General features: G+C 45.5%; 1 protein-coding gene across 1 annotated transcript in view; it reads left to right on the top strand.

Moving 5' to 3' along the window:
* The window catches only part of ANOS1 (anosmin 1), a gene marked incomplete at both ends in the record, with an annotated part of 134,353 nt that overhangs the window by 17,008 nt on the left and 92,098 nt on the right, over positions 1–25,247 (top strand). Inside the window, one exon of the mRNA XM_080719542.1 lies at positions 476–523. Within this exon, the coding sequence (XP_080575668.1) occupies positions 476–523 (48 nt within the window). The remainder of the gene's footprint in view (positions 1–475; positions 524–25,247) is intronic.

Genomic DNA, 25,247 nt, shown 5'->3' with positions numbered 1-25,247 from the left:
TTTATAAAAATATTTTAAAAGCCAGGCATGGTGATGTTTCAAAAATAAAGGCTGGCTGGACGTGGTGGCGCATGCTTGTAATCCCAGCATTTGAGAGGCTGAGACAGGAGGATTGGGGTTCGTGGACAGCCTCAGCTACTTAGTGAGGCCCTTTGCAACTCAGTGAGACCCTGTTTCAAAAAATAAAGAATAAAAAATAGGGCTGGGGGTGTCACTAGGAGGTAGAATGCCCCTGGGTTTCATCCCCAGTACCAATAAATAAATAAATAAATAAATAAATAAATTAATTAATTAATTAAAAAGGCTGGGGGGTGTGGCTCAGAGGTCGAAAGCTCCTGGGTTCCATCCTCAGACCCACAAAATTATATATATATATATATATATATATATATATATATATATATTAGATTTATGCGCACACAATTAGACCATTATTACACAAGTCAATGTGTCTTTTTTTTCTTCTGTTTTGCAGAACAACGGTTCCCTGGTTTGGTGCCAGAATCACAAGCAGTGTTCGAAGGTAAAAAAGAGAAAAAAAAAACCTTTTAATTGGGGGGGTCATAAATTCATAGGACGTTAAAGAGAAAGTACAGAAACCCTGCATGCACCCCTATTTCTGTTAGCATTAATACTTTACATAATCTGAGAAAAATACTGAGATCACAAAATTTACATTGGTATAATGTGATAATGTGTGGATATAATTTTATGATATTTTATTCCCGGGATGGATTCTATTAGTGCAGACAATATAGTTCTTTATATCACTTTATTTTCTTCTTCTATAATTTTTTTTTGGGGGTGCTGGGGATGCAATCAAGTCCTCCTGCAGGCCGGGTACACATTCTATCATTGAACTAACCACCCCCTCCCCGTATTTTTGTTTTTTTCTGTATATGTGTGTGGCTCTGGGGCTTGCCAAGAAGGTCTTCTACTTATGAGCTATACCCCTAGCCTTACTGTTTGTTTGTTTGTTTGTTTATTTATTTATTTATTTATTTATTTATTTATTTATTTATTTAGCGGGTCTGGGGATGGAACCCAGGGGCATTTGACCTCCGAGCTACACCCCTGCCCTATTTTTTATTCTTTATTTTGAAGCCGGGTCTCACTGTTTTGCAGAGGGCCTCGCTAAGTAGCTGAGGCTGTCCGCGAACCGTGATCCTCCGGTCTCAGCCTCCCGAATGCTGGGATGACAAGTGTGCGCCACCACGCCCAACTCTGTATTTTTATTTTTTATTTTTATCTGTTTATTTTTTGAAGTAGCATGGATTGAACCCACAGGCATTCTATCTCCAAGCTTCACCCCCAGCCCTATTTTTTTTTTCTTCATTTTGAAACAGGGTCTCACTAAGTTGGGGAGGGTCTCACTAAGTAGTTGAGGCTGGCCTCGAACCTGTGATCCTCCTGTCTCAGCCTTTCAAGTACTGGGATTGCAAGTGTGCGCCACCATGCCTAGCTTATATTTTTTATTTTGAAACTGAGTTTAAAAATCCAGCTGGGGATGTAGCTCAGAGGTAGAATGCCCCTGGGTTCCATCCCCAGTACCGAAAAAAATAAAATAAAATTGCACGTACATATATCCTCACACATATACGGTGGTACTGGTGGTACTTAGACCAGTCTGAAGTTAGTTTTATATTCAGATTATATAGAGGAATAAACTTTGCAAAGGTTGCTAAAATTAGAGCAAATTTTGGATCACAGGGGCACTCTACCTCTCAGCTACACCCTTTACTTTTAATTTGGAAGCAGGGTCTCAATACGTCACTAAGAGTCTCACTGAGTTGCTGAGGCGGTCCTCAATCATACAATCCTCTTATCTCAGCCTCCCAAGTACTGGGATTACCGGTGTGTGCCACCGCACCTAGTGGGATCATAATAATGTTTTAAAATATCTATTTCTTGCCGGGCGTGGTGGCGCACGCTTGTAATCCCCACGCTTGGGAGGCAGAGACAGGAGGATCGCGCAGGTTCGAAGCCAGCCGTGCTGGCTTAAGAGACCCTGCTTCCAAATAAAAAATAAAAAAATTAAAAAATAGGTCTGGGAGTGTAGCCTAGAGGTAGAAGGGTTTCCAGGATCCCCAGTACCACCAAAAAAAAAAAAAAAAAAAAAAAGTATTTCTCAGATATATTACTAGTAGGCCTAAAATGGGAGTGTTTTTTATAACCGAAATTTCCTCTGGGAAATACATAATAGAATTGAAATAGCGTTTTTAAGAGGAACATGACTATTTTGAAAGTTCTTTTAGACACATTTGCTTTAGAAATTTCGATTGTAAAATTGTTTTCCTAAGTCAGAAAACTCTGTTACTAATGATGCATTCCTACAGAAAATCTGCATGCAATGTGTTGTGTAATAAACGTGGACGTTCCTTTAAAAACAGAACAGGGTTCTTAAATGCGTGTGACACAGTGTGATGATCTGGGCACTGCGGACCTCTGGTTTGGAGCAGCCCTTGCGCAGATGTGAAGTCTCTGGCTCACCATCCAGAGTTCATTTCACTCTTTTGATGTGTTCCAGTCGGCTTTCTCACAGCCTTAGCCTAAAAGACTGACCACGCAACTTAGAGGAAAGAGGAAGAGTTCCTTTCTTTCTTTCTTTCTTTCTTTCTTTCTTTCTTTCTTTCTTTCTTTCTTTCTTTCTTTCTTTCTTCTTTCTTTTTGTGGTACTGGGGATGGAGCCCAGGGGCATTCTACCTCCTTGCTACGCCCCCAGCCCCATTTGTTTATTTATTTTGAAACAGGGTCTCACCACGTTGCAAAGGGTTCACTATATAGCTGAGGCTATCTAGGTGCTATCTATCTATCTTGCTATCTTGTTATCTATCTATGCTATCTATTTTTTTTGTGTGTGTGGTACTGGGGATGGAACCCTTCTACCTGCAGGCTATATTCCCAGACCTATTTTATATTTTTATTTGGAAACAGGGTCTCCTAAGCCAGAGAGGCTGGCTTAGAACCTGCGCGATCCTCCTGTCTCCGTCTTTCAGGCATGGGAATTACGAGTGTTCGCCACTACGCCTGGCTCTATCCATTTATTCCATCAATGTCTGTTTGTCTGTCTGTCTGTCTATCATCTATCATCTCTGATTTTCTATCTATCTATCTGTCTGTCTGTCTGTCTGTCTGTCTATCTATGTAGCTATCTTGCTATCTTGCTATCTATATATACTATCAATCCATTCCATCTATGTCTATCTGTCTCTCTATATTCTACCCATCTGTATCTATGTACCTACCTTTCTGTATTTCTTCCATCCATCCATCCATCCATCCATCCATCCATCCATCCATCCAATCTGTGTATCACTGTATCACCTATTCCCTATCTGTCAATCATCTATCAGATTTCTCCTTTGAGCCGAAGGTCGCGTTACCAGTTATCTCACTGCCTTGTGAGCTCCTTCACATCCTTGACGCCGTCCCTCTTACACAGGCACGACAATCCTGTCTCCTCTGCTTTGATGCCAGGCTCCGGGTTACCTGACACCTCTGGACACCTTTGTCCTGGCGGTGGCCGCCTGGCTGTCCACCCGGCTCCTAGGAGGAGCATGCCTGCCCGCCCTTCTCGCTCAGGCTCTGGGCCTCAGTCACGGGGCTCCCGGTTCCCATTTGGCTGTGCGGGGAAGCAGGCACTCGGGGCCTCACACGGTGCCTGGGCGTGCGCTTTGAACCCAGTGGGAGTTGGGTTCTCCCGGGGGTGACGACGCAGCGTTCTGAGTCTCCCTACAGGTTGCCCCAGAGCCAAACTCAGAGGTGAGGAAGATTGGTTTTGCTTGTAACAACATCTGGACCGCTTCATCGGACATCTGTGAAATCGACTGGCTGAGGGTCAAGCTCTGGAACACACGTGACTGTAGGGGCTTTTGTTTTGTATTACACGCTCTCTGTGATGTGCGCGGCGTGAGCGCCGATCCTGCCCCGACCCCCTTCCCAGGAAAACACGTGTAAGGATCTAGGTGGGAACACAGACATCCACCAAGGTGCGCCCTTACCTCTGACCGCCCAGCAGCCATTTGGACGGCTTGCATCCATGTGCAGTATGGACCATACGTCACAACTTCCGACGTGGGTTATCTATCAGACCTTCTATGACACTGGCTGATGTTCATACGTTATTTGCTGAATTTATGGTAATGACTGTCCAGCAAAGACCAGGCGGACCAGGCGGCTCTTGTCTGGTTTATCGGCCTCTTTGGGGAGCTACGAACTATTTCCCAGGCAAAGCCGCCCGGGACAAAGATTGTAGAGACGTGCAGCTTTCTACCCTCAGAATTGGCTCTTGCAGGGAAATTCTCAAGGAAGATATAAGGAATTACCCTTTAAGTTGAATACCAATGTCCTTACTTCCATAAGTAAAGGTCACATCTTTATCCATCCACCCATCCATCTATCCATTCATCCATCCATCCATCCTTCTCTCTCTCTGTCCCTTTTTCTTCCCTTCTTCCTTCCTTTCATTGAACCCAGAGGTGTTCTACCTCTAAGCTACACCCCCAGCCTTATTTATTTATTTATTCATTTACTTATTTATTTATTTTTGTAGAACCAGGGATGGAACCCTATTTTTATTCTTTATTTTGAAACAGAGTCTCATTGAGTTGCCAAGAGCCTCACTAAGTAGCCGAGGCTACCCTCGAACCACGATCCTCCTGCCTCAGCCTCCCAAATGCTGGGATTACAAACATGCACCTCCGTCCCTGGCTTATTTATTTATTTTGAAACAAAGTCTATGTATGTTGCTGCGGGTATCACTGAGTTGCTGAGGCTTGCCTTGAAACTGTAGTCCTCCTGTCTTAGCCTCCCAAGTTCTACGATTACAGGTGTGCAGCACAGCACTTGGCTTAATTTTTATTTTGAAATAGTGTCTGGCTAAGTTGCTGAGGGTCTTACTAATTGCTGAGGCTGGCCTTGAACCTGTGATCTTCTTGTCTCAGCCTCCCAAGCCTTCATCATGCCTAGATTCATGTCTGGGCTTGTTAAGAGAAAATAATTATGTAATCCCCGCTCTTGGGAGGCTGAGACAGGAGGATCGCGCAGGTTCGAAGCCAGCCGCGCGCGCTGGCTTAGGAGACCCTGTTTCCAAATAAAAATGTAAAAATAGGTCTGGGAGTGTAGCCCGGAGGTAGAAGGGCTTCCAGGAACCCCAGTACCACCAAAAAAAAAAAGAGAGAAAATAATTATGATGTGATAACATTAGAAGAGATAATATTGTTTTTTGAATCATATTATAATTTTTTAAAGAAATATGAGCTGGCCATGTTGGTGCACACCTGTAATCCCAGTACTTGGGAGGTTGACACAGGAGGATCAAAGGTTTGAGGACAGCCTCAGCAAGTAGTGAGACTCTGATCAGCCTAGCGAGACTCTGTTTTTTTTTTTTAAATATATGCATGTGTTTTAAATATATATATATATATATATATATATATATATATATATATATATGATAGAGATGGGGGTATAGCTTGCTCAGAGGTAGATGCCTCTGTATTTAATCCACAGGACAAGATAGTAGATAGATAGATAGATATAGATAGATGGAGGGAGGGAGAGAAAGAGAGAGATGATTTAACTATCAGCAAACTTCAATTCTTGGGGAATATATACAAAAAGAAATTGAGTATATGACACTTCAACTGGTTTTCTCTAGAGAAAGCTATCAACACAGTGTTATATCAGCATGATTAATGCTTAATAAAAACTACTAAATATAAATTTGTCTGACGGTTTTACAACTTCATGACCAAGGGGAAAAAATGGCATGATTTTACTTAGCCGGATGGCCTTCATGTTGACTTTGGTTTTGTTTTGTTCTGGTGGTACTGTAGATTAACTCGAACCCAGAGGGATTCTACCTCTGAGCTACCCCCAGCCATATTTTATTTTTTATTTGGAAACAGAGTCTCTCTAGGTCACTGAGGCTGACCTAGGACCTGAGATCCTCCTGTCTCAGCCTTCCAAGTACCAGAAGGATCACAGGCACGTGCCACCACACCTGTCTGACTTTGGTCTCTTTTCCGTTACTAAGAAATGAAGTCACTTTCAAGGGACACGATGCACGGAAATTCAAAAGACCGCCGAGCTTTTTGTATAACTACTGCGTCCAAAAGCTGACTGTGGTGGCCCACACCTATAATCCCAGTACCGGGGAGGCCGAGATGGGAGTATTGCAGGTTCGAGGCCAACCTCAGCAAGTAGTGAGACTTTGAGTAATCTAGCAAGACCCTGTTTCAAAAAAACTAAAAACTAAAAAATAGGGCTGAGGGTGTATCTTGGAGCTGGAATATCCTTGGGTTCACAGGAAGATTCAGATGGACATTATCCTAATGCAGAGGAAGACATATAACGGAAAGCCAGACGTGGTGGTCCATGCCTGTCATCCCAGTACTTGGGAGGCTGAGATAGGAGGATGGCAGGTTCAGTGCCAGCCTCAACAACCTAGTGAGACCTTGTATCAAAATATAAAAAGGGGTGGGGTATAACTTAAAGGTTTAATGTACCTGGGTTAATTCCAGGTACCACCACACACACACACACACACACACACAAAAAAAAAAAAAAAAATTAAAAAGAGAGAATATGGCGGCCGGGCGTGGTGGCGCAGGCTTGTAATCCCAGCATTCAGGAGGCTGAGACAAGAGGATCGCGATCCCCGGACAGCCTCAGCTACTTAGTGAGGCCCTTTGCAACTCACTGAGACCCTGTTTCAAAATAAAGAATAAGCCGGGCGTGGTGGCGCACGCTTCTAATCCCCGGGCTTGGGAGGCGGGGACAGGAGGATGGCGCAGGTTCGAAGCCAGCCGCGCTGGCTTAAGAGACCCTGTTTCCAATTAAAAAAATACAAAATAGGTCTGGGAGTGTAGCCCGGAGGTAGAAGGATTCCATCCCCACCACCACCAAAAATAAATAAATAAATAAATAAATAAATAGGCTGGGGGTGTAGCCCAGAGGTAGAAGGATTCCATCCCCAATACCACACACAAAAAAATTAGCAATAATAAAATAAATAAAAGAATAAAAATAATAGGGCTGGGGGTGTAGCTTATAGCTTGGAGGTAGAATGGCCCTGGGTTCCATCCACAGTACTGGCAGAGAGAGAGAGAGGAGAGAGGAGAGAGGAGAGAGGAGAGAGGGAGGAGGAGGAGAGAGGGAGGAGAGGGAGAGGGAGAGGGAGAGGGAGAGGGAGAGGGAGAGAGAGAGGGAGAGAGAGAGAGAGAGAGAGAGAGAGAAGAGAGGGAGAGAGAGAGAGGAAGAAGAAGAAGAGGAGGAGGAGGAGGAGGAAAAAGAGGAGAGACCAAAAAAAAAAAAAAAGAAATAGAAAAAAAGAGAATGTGAAACAGACCCAAACAAAAATAATAAACAAAAACCTCCCAGATAGGGTAGCTATATAAACACCTAACTTCAAGATGGATTGCTTCTGCGGGAGGAAAACGTCCTGAAGTTTGAGGAATTGCTGGAAACTTCCAGCGGGAGCCTGCCAGGGACAGCCCAGGTGGACAGATGAGTTAATGGCCTGGTCAGCAATTAGCCTTTCCATCTGTCGGGGCGGCCCCCTGGCCCGCAGGCTCGGGTTCTAATTGGAGCCCGGGGGGCAGAGGCAGCGGGCGCCCAGAAAGGGATCTGCTTCCTCTGACTATGACCATTCTTATGGTAAGTGATTTCTGCCCGCACGCTGGGAACTTTTATCAAGCAGTAGAGCCCGCATGTGGGTGATCCGGGAGCAGCCTTGCAACTGGAACATTCCGTGTACTATCAGCCTAGAAACCAGTCCATGGGCTTAAAGAACTTGAGAAGCTTCCTGCCGGGCAGGTGGCGCCATCAATATTTAAGGCAAAGGCCGGGTTCTTGTTTAGATTTAAATCTCATATGTGACAAGTTAACAGCTCCATGTGGTTCTGGTTTTCCGTGTCGATTTTACTGGTGTGAAAAGACACTTGCACCTGCTGCAGACTTCAAAGAACAGATGTGTGTGTGTGTGTGTGTGTGTGTGTGTGTGTGTGTGTGTGTGTGTGTGAATGAAGCCTCTTACTTGGTTCACAACGGGATGAAGGGCTCCTGAAAGCTGGCTGCAGGAAGGGACTCTGTGCACAACATCCGAAAACCATCACGGTGGTTTGACGTGGTAATGTATTTACCAGCCCTCACGCAGAGCGTGGACGGGTACCAATTATTTGAAGATGCTGGGGCTTAAAAAAAATGCACACGGAGCCGGGAATGGTGGTGAGCGCTTGTAACCCCAGCATTGGGGAGGCTGAGACGTGAGGATCGCGGTTCGCGGCCAGCCTCGGCTACTTAGTGAGGCCCTCTGCGACTCAGTGGTTTCATGAGAGGAGGGAGGGCACAGAATATGTGAGTCGATGAAGGGTGGGCGAGATGAATTTAGGGGTTTTTCTGTTATTATTTTTGAAAGGACAAAGTTTGACCACACCAGAGACCACCTTGTAGCCAAGAGATTTGTTGGAGGGGCTGGTATGAAAGGAAGAGAGAGAGAGACAGAGACAGAGACAGAGACAGAGACAGACAGAGGGGAGAGAGAAAGAAGGATCCCGGAAGAGAGGGAGTGCGTGCTGGGATCAGGTTATATAGGGGCTTGGGGTTACAGATTGGGGTCTAATGGGCCAGGAGAAATGCCCTTTGAACTAACTGGCTGGAGTCCCACAGGAGGGGGTCATGGGGCCAGGTAATTGGCTCGGGGTCAGCGGGAATGTCCCTTTCACTGATTGGCCAAGGGCACCAGGAGGGGGCAGGTCTCCCAGGTAAGTGACCAGGTGCGGTCAGAGGGGGATGGTAGCTTAACTGCTCAGACCAGGGCCTTTCAGGAGACTTAGCTTATGGTGGGGAGTCTGAAGCAGGAACCTAATTCGTCTAACAATTTTTCTGTTGTCAGTTCATTCCTGTGTATTACCGCTACAAGGAAAATTACATATTTAGTTTGTAATAAGTAACCTCAAAGTGTTAATATGGTGCCAGGCATGGTGGCGCACGCTTGTCATCCCCGCGCTTGGGAGGCGGAGACAAGAGGATCGCGCAGGTTCGAAGCCAGCCGTGCTGGCTTAAGAGACCCTGTTTCCAAAAATATATATATATATATATAATAGGTCTGGGAGTGTAGCCCGGAGGTAGAAGGGTTTCCAGGAAACCCAGTGCCACCACAAACAAACAAACAAACAAACAAACAAATAAATATAAAAAAGAAAGTATTAGGAGACCCTGTTTCCAAAAATAGGTCTGGGAGTGTAGCCCATAGGTAGAGGGGTTTCCAGGAACCCCAGTACCACCAATAAATAAATAAATAAATAAAGTGTTAACATAGAAAAGCACCTGAATAGAAAAGACTATAGCTGTGCTGGCCACTGACCATTCTGAGGAAGGAGTTAATTGAGAGGTCTGGGCACTGGTCAAGGAAAGTATTCTCACTTGCTTTTAACTTGCCCCATATGCTCCTCGAACATACTCCGCCACCCGTACTCACCCGAAATGTAGAAACACTGGCTCGCCCGACGTAAAGTAAACCTGGTCTGTCAAATGTGAACGGCGGCGGCTATTAAACGACCTTTTGCTGTATTCAGGAATGTAACTGGCGACTAGAAATCCCAGAAGGAAGTGGAGTCTTAGCCTTTTCCCAGGCGGGGCATTCTGTAACTAATGTCCAGGCTGCTGCGTCTATAGAAGATTCAACCTGAAGCCCAACTGTGCTGAAACTCGTTTTACGACGGTCACCCCGCCGCAAAGGACCGTGCAGTGCAAGGGCCACGTGGTGTCTTGCACCGAGTGTGCTTTCTTGCTATCTCTGAGAGCCCCACTCTATCCAAGGGGTGCTCGGCTGAGCGCTGCGTCTGCTGTGGCTTTGAGCATTCCATTGTGACTTATTGGTGGTGTTTTTGTTTTGAAGGGTCAAATCTTGTGACGATTAAAGTACCATTAAAAAAAAAAGAAGAAGAAAAAGAAAAAAAGGCCAGGCGTGGTGGCGCACGCTTGTCATCCCCGCGCTTGGGAGGCGGAGACAGGAGGATGGCGCAGGTTCGAAGCCAGCCGCGCTGGTTTCAGAGACCCTGTTTCTAAATAAAAATATAAAATAGGTCTGGGAGTGTAGCCTGGAGGTAGAAGGGCTTCCAGAAACCCCAGTACCACCGAAAATAAATAAATAAATAAATAAATAAATAAATAAATAAATAATAAAAAACAGGGCGGGGGTGTAGCTTGGAGGTAGAATGCCCCTGGGTTCCTTCCCCAGTGCCAAAAAATAATAAAAAATAATAAAGAAAAATAAAGAAAAAATAGTGCGGGGGGGGGGGGTTGTAGCTTGAGGTAGAATGCCCCTGGGTTCCATCCCCAGTACTGCAAAAAAAAAAAAAAATCAATAAATTAATAAATAAAAATAAAGAATAAAAATTCGGGCGGGGGGTACAGCTTGGAGGTAGAATGCCCCTGGGTTCCATCCCCAGTGCCAAAAAAATAAATTAATAAATAAAAATAAAGAATAAAAAATGGGGTGGAGGGTGCAGCTCGGAGGTAGAATGCCCCTGGGTTCCATCCCCAGTGCCAAAAAAATAAATTAATAAATAAGGCCGGGTGTGGCGGTGCACGCTTGTCATGCCCGCGCTTGGGAGGCGGAGACAGGAGGATCGCGCTGGTTCGGAGCCAGCCTCGCTGGCTTAAGAGACCCTGTTTCCAAATAAAAAAATATAAAAATAGGTCTGGAAGTGTAGCCCGGAGATAGAAGGGCTTCCAGGAACCCCAGTACCGCCAAAATAATTAATTAATTAATTAATTAAAATAAAGAATAAAAAATAGGGCGGGGGGTGCAGCTCGGAGGTAGAATGCCCCTGGGTTCCATCCCCAGTACTGCCAAAAAAATAAATTAATAAATTAATAAATAAAAATAAAGAATAAAAAATGGGGTGGAGGGTGCAGCTCGGAGGTAGAATGCCCCTGGGTTCCATCCCCAGTGCCAAAAAATAAATTAATAAATTAATAAATAAAAATAAAGAATAAAAAATAGGGCGGGGGGTGCAGCTCGGAGGTAGAATGCCCCTGGGTTCCATCCCAGTGCCAAAAAAATAAATTAATAAATTAATAAATAAAAATAAAGAATAAAAAATAGGGCCGGTGGGGTGTAGCTTGGAAGGTAGAACATCCCTGGGTTCCATCTTCAGTACTGCCAAAAAAATAAATTAATAAATAAAAATAAAGAATAAAAAATAGGGCGGGGGTGCAGCTCAGAGATAGAATGCCCCTGGGTTCCATCCCCAGTACCGCCAAAGAAATAAATTAATAAATTAATAAATAAAAATAAAGAATAAAAAATGGGGTGGAGGGTGCAGCTCGGAGGTAGAATGCCCCTGGGTTCCATCCCCAGTGCCAAAAAATAAATTAATAAATTAATAAATAAAAATAAAGAATAAAAAATAGGGCGGGGGGTGCAGCTCGGAGGTAGAATGCCCCTGGGTTCCATCCCAGTGCCAAAAAAATAAATTCATAAATTAATAAATAAAAATAAAGAATAAAAAATGGGGTGGAGGGTGCAGCTCAGAGGTAGAATGCCCCTGGGTTCCATCCCAGTGCCAAAAAAATAAATTAATAAATTAATAAATAAAAATAAAGAATAAAAAATAGGGCCGGTGGGGTGTAGCTTGGAAGGTAGAACATCCCTGGGTTCCATCTTCAGTACCGCCAAAAAAATAAATTAATAAATAAAAATAAAGAATAAAAAATAGGGCGGGGGTGCAGCTCAGAGATAGAATGCCCCTGGCTTCCATCCCCAGTACCGCCAAAAAATAAATGAATAAATTAATAAATAAAAATAAAGAATAAAAAATGGGGTGGAGGGTGCAGCTCGGAGGTAGAATGCCCCTGGGTTCCATCCCCAGTACCACCAAAAAAAATTAAAAAAAAGAAATACACACACACACACACACACACACTTTTATTGGTGCGTTGTAGTTATATATGATAACGTGGCAGCACTTGCTGGCTCCCCCCACCCCATCCTTCTCCATCCATAATATCGAGACTGGCATTGATAAATTCCCATACGTAAGTAGCATGGGTGCAAGTGCTCCTTCTCTCCGGTGGGCTTTCTCCTCCGTTATCCAGCGCTCTCCTGTGTCTCGGCTCTCCCCACTTTCCAGGCAGGACAGAAAGCGCAGGGCCCTCGGCCCCCTGCCACGGCTGGCCTGCCTGAAGCGATGCCCTCGGGTCCATCCCTGTGCTGTGGGCGGCGTCATCTGGCTGCTGGTGTCTGAGTAGAGCCCGCTGTGTCTGTCCATAATCCTGCAGCCCACTCGCCTGCGCAGGGCCGCCTAGGTGGGGTCGGTGATCTATGGCTGTGGGGAGATTCTGCCGCTCTAAACACGAGCACGCACTATCACTGGAATTAGTTAATTAGTTAATTAATTTGTGGTACTGGGGATGGAACCCAGGGGCATTCTACCTCAGAGCTGCACCCCCAGCCCTATTTTGTATTCTTTATTTTTATTTATTTATTTCGTACTGGGGATGGAACCCAGGGGCATTCTACCTCTGAGCTACAGGCCCAACCCTATCTTTCTTTCTATCTATCTTTTTTCTTTCTTTCTTTCTTCTTTCGTTCTTTTGGCACTGGGGAGGGAACCCAGGGACATTCTACCTCCAAGCTACACCCCCAGCCCTATTTTTTATTCTGTCTGTCTGTCTGTCTGTCTGTCTGTCTGTCTATCTATCTATCTATCTATCTATCTATTTTTGTGGTACTGGGGATGGAACCCAGGTGCATTCTACCTCTGAGCTACACGCCCAACCCTTCCTTCCTTCCTTCCTTCCTTTCTCTCTCTCTTTCTTTCTTTCTTTCTTTCTTTCTTTCTTTCTTTCTTTCTTTCTTTCTTTTTCGGCACTGGGGATGTAACCCAGGGACATTCTACCTCCAAGCTACAGCCCCAGCCCTATTTTTTATTCTGTCTCCTATCTATCTATCTATCTATCTATCTATCTATCTATCTATCTATCTATCTATCATCTTTGTGGTACTAGGGATGGAACCCAGGGGCATTCTACCTCTGAGCTACAGGCCCAGCCCTATTTTTATTCTATTTGTTTGTTTGTTTATTTATTTATTTATTTTTGTGGTACTGGGGATGGAACCCAGGTGCATTCTACCTCTGAGCTACACGCCCAACCCTTCCTTCCTTCCTTCCTTCCTTCCTTCCTTCCTTCCTTCCTTTCTCTCTTTCTTTCTTTCTTTCTTTCTTTCTTTCTTTCTTTCTTTCTTTCTTTCTTTTTCGGCACTGGGGATGGAACCCAGGGACATTCTACCTCCAAGCTACAGCCCCAGCCCTATTTTTTATTCTGTCTCCTATCTATCTATCTATCTATCTATCTATCTATCTATCTATCTATCTATCATCTTTGTGGTACTAGGGATGGAACCCAGTGGCATTCTACCTCTGAGCTACATGCCCAGCCCTATTTTTATTCTATTTGTTTGTTTGTTTATTTATTTATTTATTTTTGTGGTACTGGGGATGGAACCCAGGGACATTCTACCTCTGACCTATACCGCCAGCCCTATATTTTATTCTATTTATGTATTTATTTATTTATTTATTTATTTATTTATTTATTTATTTATTTTTGTGGCACTGGGGACAGAACCCAGGGGCATTCTACCTCCTAGCTACACCCCAGCCCTATTTTTTATTCTATTTGTTTATTTATTTACTTATATATTTATTTTTGTGGTACTGGGGATGGAACCCAGGGGCATTCTACCTCTGAGCTACACACCCAGCCCTATTTTTTATTCTTTATTTTTATTTATTTATTTTTTTGGCACTCACTGGGGATGAAACCCAGGGGCATTCTACCTCCTAGCTACACCCAGCCCTATTTTTTATTCTATTTATTTATTTTTGTGGCACTGGGGATGGAACCCAGGGGCATTCTACCTCTGAGCTACACACCCAGCCCTGTTTTTTATTCTTTATTTTTATTTATTTATTTTTTTGGCACTCACTGGGGATGAAACCCAGGGGCATTCTACCTCCTAGCTACACCCAGCCCTATTTTTTATTCTATTTATTTATTTTTGTGGCACTGGGGATGGAACCCAGGGGCATTCGACCTCCGAGCTACACCCCCAGCCCTATTTTTATTCTTTATTTTGAAACAGGGTCTCACTGAGTTGCAAAGGCCTCACTAATTAGCTGGGGCTGGCCTCGAACTGCGATCCTCCTGTCTCAGCCTCCCGAATGCTGGGATTAGAAGTGTGCGCCACCACGCTTGGCTTCTATTTTCAATTTTATTTACTTTTTATGGTACTGGGAATGGAACCTGGGGCATTCTACCTCTGAGCTCCACCCCCAGCCCTATTTTTATTCTTTCTTTTGAAACAGGGTCTCAGTGAGTTGCAAAGGGCCTCACTAAGTACCCGAGGCTGGCCACGAACCACCATCCTCCTGTCTCAGCCTCCCAAATGCTGGGATGACAGGTAGATAGCATCATGCCTGGCTGGCTTATTTATTTGCTTTTTTTATTGATTTTGTACTGGGAATTGAGCCCTGAGGCGTTCTACCTCTGAGCGACACCCCTGGCTCTATTTTCTTTTCTTTTCTTTTTTTTTTATTTTGGAACAGGGTCTCACTAAGTTGCGGAGGGCCTTCGTGAGTTGCTGGGGCTGGCCTCTAACCTGTGAGCCTTCTGTCTCAGCCTCCTGAGTACTGAGCTGACTTCTTTACCTGTTTTCTCCAGTGTCTCTGACCCCCTGAAGATCTCCTTTCTGGCTGCATCACACAGAGCCGTGTGCGTTGTCTTGAATTCTTTGAGGGACGAGAAAGGCCCCGGAGAAGTGTCTTAAGCCTCTGAGATAGTAAATAACTAGAGCGGCGCCATGTTGTGGTCGACGAGTTGTCTCCTTTCTTGAAGCGTTTTATACAGGATTGCATGGTGGAAACAGACGAAGCGGTGACACAGGAACGTACCCAGGCTGTCAGCAGCTGCGTCTCCGTACCGCAGGGCTTTCTTTCAGCCCGAAGCCTTGCTCGTGGGATCGGAACACGGTCCCAGCGAACTAGGGACACTCTTTTTTTTTTTTTTTTTTTTAATGTTCCTACATACTTTATTTTAAGCAGCATCATAGTAGATATTACACAAATTTTACGTAAGAAGAACACATGCCGAGAAGCAGAGGAATTTATCTGGCCTGGTCACAGGGAGAATAACTACCTGACTTCAAAGCCCATGTTTCTTTATCCTTGACTCCGTCTCTGTGAAGCCTCTTACAGGGTGCACCCAGTATCCATAAACATTTAAAATCACTTCTCTATAGCCTTTGCAATACCGTATGCCACGTTCATATACGGATGGCAGAGAAGGGGACGGATATGTTGACCGTTTGGCTGCAGGTGGAGTCTTCCTGGGTGCGTTCCCGTAAGGGAGCCACCAATTCTTATCTTCTGAAACTGGGTTTTATCAGACGCTCTTCCAAATTGGGCGGGTGATGGCTGGGACGGGCGGGAGACAGAGGGAACTGAGCTGAAATTAAGCAAACGGGGGCGCGGCAGAGACGTGTTCTGATGGGAAATGAGGTAAGTCGGACAGAGGTGACGAGCTTTTGTGTGGGGGGCCCTCGGAGGCGAAGGGGTTTGGCCCCCCGTCTTCACGGAGACCCAGCCATAAATAGCAGAGGTCAAAGAATAGTCTTTAAAACGACACAATAAAGAAAGGACTTCCCTCAAATGGGCCTTTTGAGCGCGCAGCTCCTAGCGGGAGCGAGTTCATTTTCTATTTGTGTGTGGGGAAAATGACTTAAGTGTGCGCTTTGTAAAGATTTCTTTCTGCCTTTTCTCTCTTTTCTCTCCTTTTTCTTTTCTTTTTTCTTTCTTTTTTTCTCTACTAGTAGTAAATGTTTTTGTTGATGTCTATGAAGAGATTCCTTTTCTTTTTCTATTAGTACTAAATGTATGTGTTGATGTCTATGAAGGAAATTCCTCGTGCTTTTGCTGTTAGTAAAAGTTTGTGCTGATTTCTAGGAAGGAGATTCTTTTTCTTTTTCTAGTGGTAATAAATGTGCGTGTTGATGTCTGTAAAGGACCCAGAAGCATTCTACCTCTGAGCTACACTCCCAGCCCTTTATTATTATTATTATTATTATTATTATTATTATTATTATTGTTGTTGTTGTTGTTGTTATTGGTACTAGGGATTGGACCCCAAAGCATTCTACCTCTGAGCTACACTCTCAGCCCTTTTTATTATTATTATTATTATTATTATTGTTATTATTATTATTATTATTAGTAGTAGTAGTAGTAGTAGGAATTGGACCCAGAAGCATTCTACCTCTGAGCTACACTCCCAGCCCTTTATTTTTATTATTATTATTATTATTATTATTATTATTAATTATTGTTGGTACTAGGGATTGGACCCAGAAGCATTCTACCTCTGAGCTACACTCCCAGCCCATTATTATTATTATTATTATTATTAATTATTGTTGGTACTAGGGATTGGACCCAGAAGCATTCTACCTCTGAGCTACACTCCCAGCCCATTATTATTATTATTATTATTATTATTATTATTAATTATTGTTGGTACTAGGGATTGGACCCAGAAGCATTCTACCTCTGAGCTACACTCCCAGCCCATCATTATTATTATTATTATTATTATTATTATTATTATTATTAGTTATTGTTGGTACTAGGGATTGGACCCAGAAGCATTTTACCTCTGAGCTACACTCCCAGCCCATTATTATTATTATTATTGTTATTATTATTATTATTATTATTAATTATTGTTGGTACTAGGGATTGGACCCAGGGGCATTCTACCTCTGAGCTACTTTCCCAACTTTATTTTATTTTTTCTTTGGAAACAGGGTCTCGCTAGGTTGCTGAGACTAGCTTTCGAACCTGCGCTCCTCCTGTCAGCCTTCCAAGCGCTGGGATTATAGGTGCGCACCGCCAGGCCAGGCTTATTTTTTGTTTCGAAACAGGGTCTCCCTGGGCTGCCGAGTTTCTGAGGGTCTCTTTGCTAAGTGACGGAGACTGGCCTCCAAACTGCCATCCTCTCATCTCAGCCTCCCAAGTGCAGCATGTACACCATCATGCCCCAATGCAATGCCGAGTTTGGACGGGAGAAATCTGCTGGTGGCTCAGAAAGCGGGATTCAAGGGAGCATTGGCTTCTTCAGCAACACACGCTGTCGCCCACGACAAGTAACTGCCCTTGCGTTTAATTCTCCATCAAGATCACTGTTGACACCTGCAACCCTGAGCGCCACAGAGCTGAGCCGAGCTTTGCACGGAGCAAGCACCGATCCCTTGGAGGGTTGCCCGGGCTGCAGAGGTGCCGGGGCCGCAGCCTTTTGCAGCCTGTCCTTTGGAGCCGGGTGGGAACCTCGCCGAGAGGAGGTTGGGGAGACAGCTGGCTCGTTCCGCCTCCTGACGGCGGCGGGGCTTTGGGTGGCCGCGCGTCCCCCGGTTCTCACAGCCGCCCGCTTGAACTCGGTGGGTTGCAGATGAAAGCACTGTTTTTCCCAAGAGAAACCTCACAATGCCTCCTCCGGCACTATTAAAAGCTGTGAAGATTCATGCCTTTGGGAGCGTGTGCGTTCAGCCACTCTGTCCTCGGACAGCCAACGGCCAGGCCGGGCGAGTTGTGGCTTTTTTTTTTTTTTTTTTTTTACATCCAACTCTTTGCATGGTGTCCCCCTTTTTATACGAGGTAATAATGCCTGCACGAGGGATAACCCCTCCCCGCCTCCTAAACCCTTGCACAAAAAGACACTTATTAAGGCTGCCATTCTGCAGGCTAAATGCGTCTTTTAGGTTGGCTTTATCTGCCTCAGTGAGCACAGTGTATCCAGTCCCGGGAACGCACATCGGGCCGCGGGCAGCCTCCTCTATTCTCTGCGGCTCTCCGGGCGCAGGAATAATCCCTTCCTAGAATCTTTTGAGACAGCGGAGTGAACTTTGCCACCTAATCAACTGTAAATCTTAGCCGTCCCCCGAAGTATTGCGGGCAGCCGCGTCCAGTGTCCCGGGTCCCCGGGAAGCCTCGTCGCCGAGTTCTGTACAGACAGACAGACAGACAGACAGCGATTCTGCAGCCCCGAGGCCCGGGGCACACTCGCCACACATGTAATCATCTGCTGGGTTTTCACGCCTCGGGATCTGGTCCTGTCCCCTGCCTGCGCCCTCTGCTTCCTGGGATGGGTCCCCGATTTGCTATTTGATTCTCATTTTTTTTTTTTTTTAGTACTAGAAATGGAACCAGGGACATTCTATGTCCCAGCTACACCCCCAACTATATTTTATTTTAAATATATTTCATATACATATACATATATATGTATACACACACACACACACACACACACACACACACACACACACACACACATATTTGCAGTACTGGGGATGGAACCCGGGGACATTCTACCTCCGAGCCCTACCCCCAGCCCTGTTTTTTATTCTTTATTTGGAAACAGGGTCTCACTGAGTTGCACAGGGCCTCGCTAAGTAGCTGAGGCTGTCCATGACCCACGACCCTCCGGTCTCAGCCTCCCAAATGCTGGGGTAACAAGCGTGCCCACCACGCCCGGCAGCCCTAGCCTTTTTAATCTTTTTTTGTGTGTGTGTGTGGGTCTGGGGATGGAACCCAGGGGCATTCGACCTCTGAGCGACACCCCCAGCTCTAATTTTTTATTTTTTATTTTGAAACAGGGTCTCACTGAGTGGCAGAGGGCCTCACTAAATAGTTGAGGCTGCCGCGAACCACGATCCTCCTGTCTCAGCCTCCCAAATGCTGGGATTACAAGTGTGCGCCAGCACGTCTGGCTTAATTTTTTATTTGGAAGCAAGGACTCACTCAGTTGCTGAAGGTTCACTGAATTGCTGAGACTGGCCTTGAACCTGCGATCCTCCTGTCCCAGCCTCCCAAGTACTGGCGTGACAGGAGGGCGTGCCCCCAGGCCGGCTCCTCCTTTGGACATTGGCCTCCAATTGGTAATGGAGACACAGTCTACGTAGAAGTGAACTCAGTATTTCTGCCTTCTGTATCACTTTTAATGATTTTTCTGCTCAGTCCTAACCTCTAGGAGAAAAGCGTGTGTTGGGGGAGTGACCATTCCATGGCTTTATTGCGAAACCTCTAATGTCATAACATCAGCTGTCATTCTACATACAAAAGTATTGTTTTTTACTGGGAACTAAACCCAGGGAAGTTCTACCTCCAAACAACACCCACATCCCCTTTTTAGTTTTTATTATTATTATTATTATTATTATTATTATTATTATCATTTTGGTGGTACTGGGGTTCCTGGAAGCCCTTCTACCTCCGGGCTACACTCCCAGACCTATTCTTTATTTTTTATTTTTATATATTTATTTACATATATATTATTTATATATATTTATTTATATATTATTTATTTATTTATTTATTTATTTATTTAGTGGTACTGGGGTTCCTGGAAGCCCTTCTACCTCCGGGCTACACTCCCAGACCTATTTTATATTTTTATTTGGAAACAGGGTCTCTTGAGCCAGCGCGGCTGGCTTCGAGGGATTTGCCAAGTTGCTGAGTCTGGCCTTGAACCTGTGATCCTCTTGTCTCAGCCTCCCGAGGACTGGAAGGACAGGTGTGCTCCTTCAGGCCTGGCTCTACTGGCAAAGCTTTAATTCCGTGCCATCCACGGGCCTGGTCCAATGCTTCTGGAGGTTCAGTTGGGAGCTGGCAGAGGGGGCAAGGGGCGTACTGCACGCAGCATTATTCCCCTGAATCAGGATTCTTAACTTTTGTGCACTCAGACATAATTTCTGATCGTATAACTCCTTCATTTTCTTATTTTGCATTAATATTCATTTCACTTTTTTGTTGCTTCTGGATTCCTCCCCAAATGTGTTGATAGCAACAGTGATTTGATCTTCAGTTATTATCTTAATATAGTACCATTTGGTTAGGATTTACAGCTGGCCAGGAGTTTGGACATAAATTAGTACCATTTGCTTTCAAGGCATCCTGAGATGAGAATGGATGCAGTCTCCTCGGGCAAGTCGTAGATGTAGACCTGACTCCCAAGTCCTGGATTATAGGCATGCACCCCGACTACACACGCTGTACAACCTTCAAGCCATGTTGTAAACAACTCATTATTATTATTATTACTATTACTATTACTATTACTATTATTATTATGGTACTGAGGATGGAACCCAGGGGCATTCCACCTCCGATCGACACCCCTAGCCCAATTTTTTTTGGTAGTACTGGGGTTCCTGGGAGCCCTTCTACCTCCGGGCTACACTCCCAGACCTATTTTATAATTTTTTATATTTGGAAACAGGGTCTCCTAAGCCAGCGACGCTGGTTTCAAACCTGCGCGATCCTCCTGTCTCTGCCTCCCAAGAGCGGGGACGACAAGCGTGCGCCACCACGCCCAGCTATTTTTTTTTATTTGAAACAGGTTCTTGCTAAGTTTTAGACGGTCTCACTAAGTTGCTGAGGCTGGCCTCATACCTGTGATCGTCCTGTCTCAACCTCCCAAATCCTGGGATGACTGGTGTGTGCCACCAGGCCCGGCTCAGGATCTGATTTTTGTTTGTTTATTTATTTATTTATTGCGATACTGGGGATGGAACCCAGGGACATTCTACCTCCATGCTATACCTTCAGCCCAATTTTTTATTCTTTATTTTGAAACAGGGTCTCACTGAGTTGCAAAGGGCCTCACTAAACAGCTGAGGCTGGCCTCGAACCGCGATCCTCCTGTCTCATCTTCCTGAATGCTGGGATTCCCAGCGTGCGCCCCCACCCTGGGCACTCATCATTAGTATTGTTTGCTTTTGCGTGGTGTAGGTTGAGGTGGAGGCCTCTTGAGCTAATGTGCTCTATGTGTGAACCCATGGTTTTAGCACCGTTTATCCTTTGGAGAAGCCCTTGTGCCTACGAGATGCCCGATGGTTTCTTCTTGGTAATTAGAAATGTTTATTTTACTCTCTTTCGGTGCTGTTGGCTTGGGAAGGGTCTTCCCTGTAGATTTTATGGGCCGTGCGGTCTGCTCCCCGCGGTGAGGGGATGTTTCCCTGCGACTGGCTTCTTTCATCTCCGCCAGCATTTGGCAACGTGTTTATGGGTCTGTCTGCTCAGATGGATTGGCGTGTCCTTGGGAAGAGGGCCTGCATGTGAGTCACAGCCTCTGGGCTACGGTGCGCGCCCCAGGTTCAGGGCAAGCCCTTCGTTGCTTCTGTATGCACCGACCCTGGCTGTGATTCTGGAAGGGGTTGGGGTTCAAAATGTGAAAGGGGTGAAGCCGAGCGTGGGGGCGCACGCTTGTCATCCCAGCATATGGGAGGCTGAGGCTGGAGGATCATGATTCCATGCCAGCCTCAGCTGCTGAGTGAGGCCCTTGGCAGCTCAGTGAAACCCTGTTTCAAAATAAAGAATCAAAAACAGGGCCTGGGGTATAGCTTGGAGGTAGAATGACCCTGGGTTCCATCCCCAGTACCACCGCCACAACAAAACAAAATCAAAAACAAGAAGAAGGAGAAGGAGGAGGAGGAAGAGGAGGAGGAGGAAGAGGAGGAGGAGGAGGAGGAGGAGGAGGAGCAGGAGGAGAAGAAGAAGGAGGAGCAGGAGGAGAAGGAGAAGAGGAAGAGGAGGAGAAGGAGGAGCAGGAGGAGAAGGAGAAGAGGAGGAGGAGGAGGAGGAGAAGAGGAGAAGAGGAGGAGGAGGAGGAGAAGAGGAGGAGGAGGAAGAGAAGGAGGAGGAGGAGGAGAGAGGAGGAGGAGGAGGAGGAGGAGAAGGAGGAGGAGGAGGAGGAGGAGGAAAAGGAGAAGGAAGAGGAGGAGGAGGAAGAAGAAGAAGAGGAGGAGGAGGAGGAAGAGGAGGAGGAGGAAGAGGAGGAGGAAGAGGAGGAGAAGGAGGAGGAGGAGGAGGAGGAGATTCTTGAAGAAGAAGAAAAGTGGAGTTTACCTTGGTGTGGTGGCGCTCACCTGCACTCCCAGTACTGAAGAGGCAGAGAAAGGAGGATAGCAGTTTAGAGATCAGCGTCCGTAATGTAGCAAGACCCGCAGCCACTTAGGGGGAACCTATTTCTTTTTCTTCTTTTTTCTTTTTTGTGATACTGGGGATGGAACCCAGGGGCATGCTACCTCCGAGCCACAACCCCCAGCCCTATTTTTTATTCTTTATTTGAAAACAGGGTCTCACTGAGTTGCAGAGGGCCTCACTAAGTCGCTGAGGCTGTCCTCGAACCGCGATCCTCCGGTCTCAGCCTCCCAAAGGCTGAGATGACAAGCGTGCGTCACCACGCCTGGCTAGAAGTCTTATCCTCCCAAGTACTGGGATGGCAGGTGTTTGCCATTGCATCTGGCTGAGAAATTAAGTTATTCTGAACTTCTTAGCACAATTGTTAACTAGTCTTGTTTGGCTTTTAATAATAATCTCAGTGATCCTCTCTACCCAGGATATTGAATCCAGAGACATTCTACCACTGTGTGACACCTCCAGCTGTTTTGTTTTGTTTTTGTAGTGGGGACTGAACTCAGGCCATTTTACCTCCCAGCTGAACTCTCGGCCCTCTTTATTTATTTTAATTTGGAAATAGGGTCTTACAAGATGGCCGAGCGTCTCGCTAAGCCGCTGAGGCTGGTCTTGAACCTGCGATGCTCCTGTCTCATCCTCCCAAGTACTGGGATTGCAGGCCCGCATCACCACACCCACCCAGCAATCTTGGAAATTATTAAGACAATGCTGTCCAAGAGGGTAAACACCAAGCACATTGCTTATTTCAATTTGAACTTATTTAAATCGTTATTTAAAACCGAGTGCATTTAGCCGGGCGTGGCGGGCACGCTTGTCATCCCAGCATTCGGGAGGCTGGGACAGGAGGATCGCGGTTCATGGCCAGCCTCAGCTACTTAGTGAGGCCCTCCGCAACTCAGTGAGACCCTGTTTTAAAATAAATAATAAAAAAAATAAAAAATAGGACTGAGGGTGTCACCCAGAGGTAAAATGCCCCTGGATTCCATCCCCAGTATGGCAAATAAATAAATGAATAAATAAATAAAACCAAGCACATTTAAGTTGGTTATCATGAAATCACACTGGCCTAGTGGTTTTCAGCTAGGTGGCCCTGCTCGCCTGTGGCTATTTGGTAACAATTAGAAACTTTGTTTCTGTTTTCTTGTTTGGTTTGGTTTGGTTTTCTTTACTGGAAAAGGCAGGTGCTATTTGGGAGTAGTAAATGTTGGTCTCTGTGCCCGGCAAGGTGGTGCCCACCGATATCTCAGTACTTGGGAGGCTGACACAGGAGGATTACCGGTTGAGGCCAGCTGCAGCTCCTCAGTGAGGCTCTCAGCCGCTTAAAAAGACCCTGTTAGCCGGGCGTGGTGGCGCACGCTTGTCATCCCCGCGCTTGGGAGGCTGAGACAGGAGGATGGCGCAGGTTCGGAGCCAGCCTCAGCTACAGAGTGAGGTTCTCAGCAACTTACTGAGACCCTGTTTCCAAATAAAGAATAAGAAATAGGGCTAGGAGTGTAACTCAGAGGTAGAATGTCCTTGGGTTTAATCCCCAGTAAAACACACATATGCACACAAAATAGTAGTAGTAATAATAATAATTAATTATTAATTAAATAATTAATAATATTAAATTAATAATACTATTAATTAAATTAATAATAATAATAATAATAATTATAAGGCACCAAATGATTCTGATCAATAGATTTAGGGGGGAAAGTGAAGATAATGATTAGAATTGAGAGTATGGAAAAAGGAAAGTCCATAGGTGCCCTGAGGGTTGAATATGCTGGAATGAAATTGGGACCACTGAGCTCGGCCCCTAGAGAGGAAGTTGAGTTAGAAATGTCAGAGCCAGTGATTTTTTTCTACTACTTCCAATGTTGCCCTCTGGCTATTGATTGCAATTTAGACATACATTCTATTGAAAAGGAAGAATCTAGCAACTTTAAAAGTAAGTTGTCAGCCAGGCGTGGTGGCGCGCGCTTGTCATCCCCACTCTTGGGAGGTGGAGACAGGAGGATGGCGCAGGTTCGAAGCCAGCTGTGCTGGCTTAAGAGACCCTGTTTCCAAATAAAAATATAAAATAGGTCTGGGAGTGCAGCCCGGAGGTAGAAGGGCTTCCAGGAACCCCAGTACCACCACCAAAAAAAAAAGTACATTGTCACCGGGCGTGGTGGCGCACGCTTGTAATCCCCGTGCTTGGGAGGCTGAGACAGGAGGATCGCACAAAGCCCCTGGGTTCCACCCACAGTACCACCAAAATAAATAAACAAACAAACAAACAAAATAAAAAGACTTGCCAGGTGTGGTGGCACACGCTTGTGATCCCAGTACCTGGGAGACTGAGACAGGAGGATCACACGGGTTCAAAGCCGGCCTCAGATACTTAGTGAGGCTCTCAGCAACTTAGTGAGACCCTGTTTCCAAATAAAATAGAAAATAGGTCTGGGAGAATAGCCCGGAGGTAGAAAGCCACTGGGTTCCCCAGTACCACAAATAAATAAATAAATAAATAAACAAGCAAATAAACAAGCAAATAAATAAACAAGCAAATAAATAAACAAGCAAATAAATAAACAAGCAAGCAAATAAGTAAATAAATAAATAAATAAATAAATAAATAAATAAATAAATAAATAAAAGACTTGCCAGGAGTGGTGGCACACGCTTGTGATCCCAGCATTTGGGAGGGTGAGACAGGAGGATCGTGGTTCGCGGACAGCCTCAGCTGCTTAGTGAGGCCCTTTGCAACGTACTACACACAGAAAAAGATACCCCAGAGACTCTTCTGCTCAAAATACGTGGGAGTCTGTCCCCTCCACCTGATCGTCAAAGGAAATGTGTGCTGACGGGTGGGGGGCAAATTCCATAGCCTTTGGATTCTGGAAAGCTCCCTTCTTGGAAAGGAAGGGCTGTAGCCCTAGCACCCTGGTCTCTGTCTACACTTCTCCTGGCAGTGCGCGCGCGCGCACACACACACACACACACACACACACACACACACACACGTGGCAGGTCACATCTGGGGTGAGTGAACTCGGCAGTGTGTGGTCTACATTGCTAGCGATGGGATCGTGAGGATAGAGGCAGACAGACGGAGCTCGTACAGAGCTAAACCTGTCCCCGGGCGCTCCGTCCACCTGAGGCCGCAGCTGCCGCTGCTCCAGGGCCCTGCACACCCAGGCGCACAGGCTGGCTCCGGACCGCTGCGTGTGCATTGCA

Source organism: Muscardinus avellanarius (genome assembly GCF_963383645.1).
Source record: "Muscardinus avellanarius genome assembly, chromosome: X".
Taxonomy (NCBI): Eukaryota; Metazoa; Chordata; class Mammalia; order Rodentia; family Gliridae; genus Muscardinus; species Muscardinus avellanarius.
This window is presented reverse-complemented; position numbering and strand designations above follow the sequence as displayed.